Source organism: Sceloporus occidentalis, unplaced genomic scaffold (assembly GCF_023333645.1).
Source record: "Sceloporus occidentalis isolate IW3139 unplaced genomic scaffold, rSceOcc1.0.p SCAF_204, whole genome shotgun sequence".
Taxonomy (NCBI): domain Eukaryota; kingdom Metazoa; phylum Chordata; class Lepidosauria; order Squamata; family Phrynosomatidae; genus Sceloporus; species Sceloporus occidentalis.
The window spans coordinates 419,926-423,143 of NW_028317184.1; the positions used below are offsets into that span (position 1 = coordinate 419,926).

The 3,218-nt window shown below is 38.8% G+C and overlaps 1 protein-coding gene across 1 annotated transcript; it reads left to right on the top strand.

Annotated features, from left to right (window-relative positions):
- The first annotated feature begins 930 nt into the window (after window positions 1-930).
- Window positions 931-3,218, top strand: LOC149277978 (tubulin polymerization-promoting protein family member 2-like). Its single transcript, XM_089502473.1, has 3 exons — window positions 931-1,100; window positions 1,680-1,827; window positions 3,051-3,218. The coding sequence occupies exons 1-3, from the start codon at window positions 931-933 to the stop codon at window positions 3,216-3,218; spliced, it is 486 nt and encodes a 161-aa protein (XP_089358599.1).

The window sequence follows — 3,218 nt, forward strand, 5'->3', positions numbered from 1 at the left end:
TGGCTTTCATTTAACCACATCTCACTGTTTGGAAAGAATGTTTCTTATCTACCATTATATTCTATGTTTCTATATTCATTATGAAATTGTTGCTGTGACGACATTGAACCAGAATTGCTTTTCATAAACAACACAACCATATCGTATCATTCTTCAGGCTACTCTGCTTATTTATTTGACAATGTTCTCATTTGCACTGTGATATTCATTTTCAAGTGACATATCTCATCTGCTTCCATGTTATAAGCTGTTGCATCATCCATGAAGTCACACTGCCTATGATATCAAACTGATTGTTTGACATCATGCTGTGGCAAAGGCAGAAGAGACATCATAGGAGGAAGAAGCAGTAAGGAAAGGCATGATATCTTGTTAAAATTATTATTTCTGTAACTTGCCTCATTTTAGTCCCACTGTGTTTTTGGTTTCAATCATTTCATTGCAGTTGTTAGAATTTGCTGATTCTGCAGCTACCATTTCCCTACTCAAATATGTGTTCCCAGAACAATAAAATAAATACTAAGGAGACATTATGTCTTTATCTGTTGTTATTTAAATGGTCAATCAAGCATTTAGGTCATGCCTGTTTCTGTTACAGCCTTTATTCCTTTAGTATAATGAGTGGGTTACAGACAACATCGTTTAAACTTTGCATAACGGACTGTATGCTGCTGCATAAAAACATACATACTGTTTAGTTAGTGTCATGGTTAAACATAGTTAAAGTGAAACTGGTCCTACAAAATAAAATCATAAAACGACAATACAGGGGAGTAAAAATCCTTTACTAGAAATAATGTTAGGATGATAATTGTAATATGCTAGCATATCTGTAGTGATGCTACTTTATCTGTAGTATTCAGTGTTTTCAGGTTTTTATTGCAGGTTCTAAGTTGCCATGTAAAATTGCCTTTGTTGGTTTTCTAACAGATGTCTAAGGAGCTAGAAACAACTTTCCATAAATATGCAAAGTATGGGGACCCCAAGGCATATGGAAATGAAATGAGTGGAAAGAATTTTGCCAAACTCTGCAAGGAATGCAATATTCTGGAGAATGGGTGCACTAGTGCCGATGTGGACGTTGTCTTCAGCAAAGTCAAGTAAGTCATTTATCTTAGTTCCATGTTACTGCAGTCTCTCCCTACCAACCTACTACTGGATTGGCTACCACCTCCTAACCCATTTCTTGAACTCTAACTCATTATTTGACCCATTCTAATGTGGTTTCCAGCCTCAGAACTCACTAGGTGCCTTGAACATTTGTGCAGCATCTGACACTGCAAATCACACCCTTCTCCAGCAGACTTGTAATTTCTAGCTTTTATTTATTTCTCAATCACATTCTTCTCTTTGATACTGTCTTTATTGACACCTACTCTTCTTTATCCACACCACTCTACTTAAAACTTTTGATTCCTTTTGATTTTGGTGCCATCTCTGTGCTACAGACAAAATCTATCCTTTAACCGTCTGAAACTTATTCCCAGATAGCATCCAATTACTTACAGGGCAGTATCTCAGAGTAAGAGGTTAGCTGTATACGCATCATTGTAAGCCCAATTCCTAAAATTCACCCCACAGCTACATATTCAACATTCATCTGTGTAATACTTTGCTCGTTCCTTCACCCTTCACATACAGTAACTAACTAATTCTTGCCTCTTAAATCTGTGTTACAGGAGTAAAGGAGCCCGAGTCATCAACTTCTCTGAGTTTCAAGATGGTCTAAAACAGCTCTCAAGAAAAAGGTTCCAGGGAATGGGAAATGCTGTTCCGGCCATCCACAAACTGGTGGAAGGCAAAGATCCAGAGAGTCCTGGCTCCACGGTGAGAAGGGTTGTGATTGAACATTTTGTTACAATGCTGTTTTTTTATTTAAATATTTAATACTTACATAATATCTGCTGTTCTATGATGTGGGTAACCTAGGAATCATTTGGAGGGGGAAAAGATCAATGGCTTTAATATGTACTTGTGGGCGACTTCCTCCTCCCAGTGGTGAGCCTAGCATTAATAATGCCTGGGTGCAATAGGTGGTAGGATGTCCCCTTCCTATATTATTTGTTATAGTCATGTATTACTTCTATTTAAACACTTTCCTACCATACATACATCCTTACATATGCATATATATTCCTAATCATTTTAGCCCCTCTACTGGCCCATAGCACGAGTAAAGTTTAGCCAAGTTCCATTCCTAGGCACATCATTGTTGTCTCACTGTCACGTACTAAACTTAGCACGGGTTTGTATATTTGAGCTCTTTGTCCTTGTTGTCACATTTGGTGCCTGCACTTTCTAGCTCTTAACTTGACTTAGAAGGCTGAGTGTTGGGATATGATGATATCATATCCAGGTGCTTAGCCTTTGAGAGTTCTTTGGCAGAGCAAGGGAGGAAGATTCAGGTCTGTGTTTAGGCCTCCTTTTTGGTCAACAGCTTTAGGATGTGTGTGAGGGAGATCTGATCTCTCCAATCAGCCCTGACATCTGTGTCATATTGATGCCTGGGCACAGTCACCAACCTCACCAAGCCACTGACAACTTCCACTGGTAACAAGCACCCTGTATGTGTCTGGTAATGATTCCACGATTAATTAGTAACAGATGGTGAGTTTCAAATTGCCTAGTGGTGCACCAAAAGCCACTGGAGCCACCCATGCCCCTGAAACATCTTTTCACATCTTAGTCTTTAACAGTAGATTTATTTATAGATAAATTATTGTACTGTGTGTGACTGACAGATAAATATTATGGCTACCCAAGCAACTTGAAGGACCAAATTGTTATTCAGCAATAGCATTAATGTCTGTTTGATTCTCAAATTATCGAACGGTACAGAACGATACAAGTTGCCATTTTCCCAGCCATCGTATTGCATATTTGGTCTGAAAGGTATTTATAAGGACTCAGAGACCCGTTAATATCCATTTAAACCTCTGTATGGGCCTAAAAGAGAGGACTGTTATCAGCATTCCGGTTCTTTGTAATGATGCGTTTTAAAACTGTACAAAATGTTAATGCTAGCGTTGTTGTTACTGTTACTCTTATAGAAAACTGTAGCAGTTGGAGCAGTAGATCGTCTGACAGACATCTCTAAATATGGTGGAACACACAAGGAGCGTTTTAATGAGAGTGGGAAAGGAGCGTCTGGCTCTGAAGAGGTCACACATGACTCTGGACACGTTGAGGCATGCAAGGGGAAGGAAATGAAACAGTAG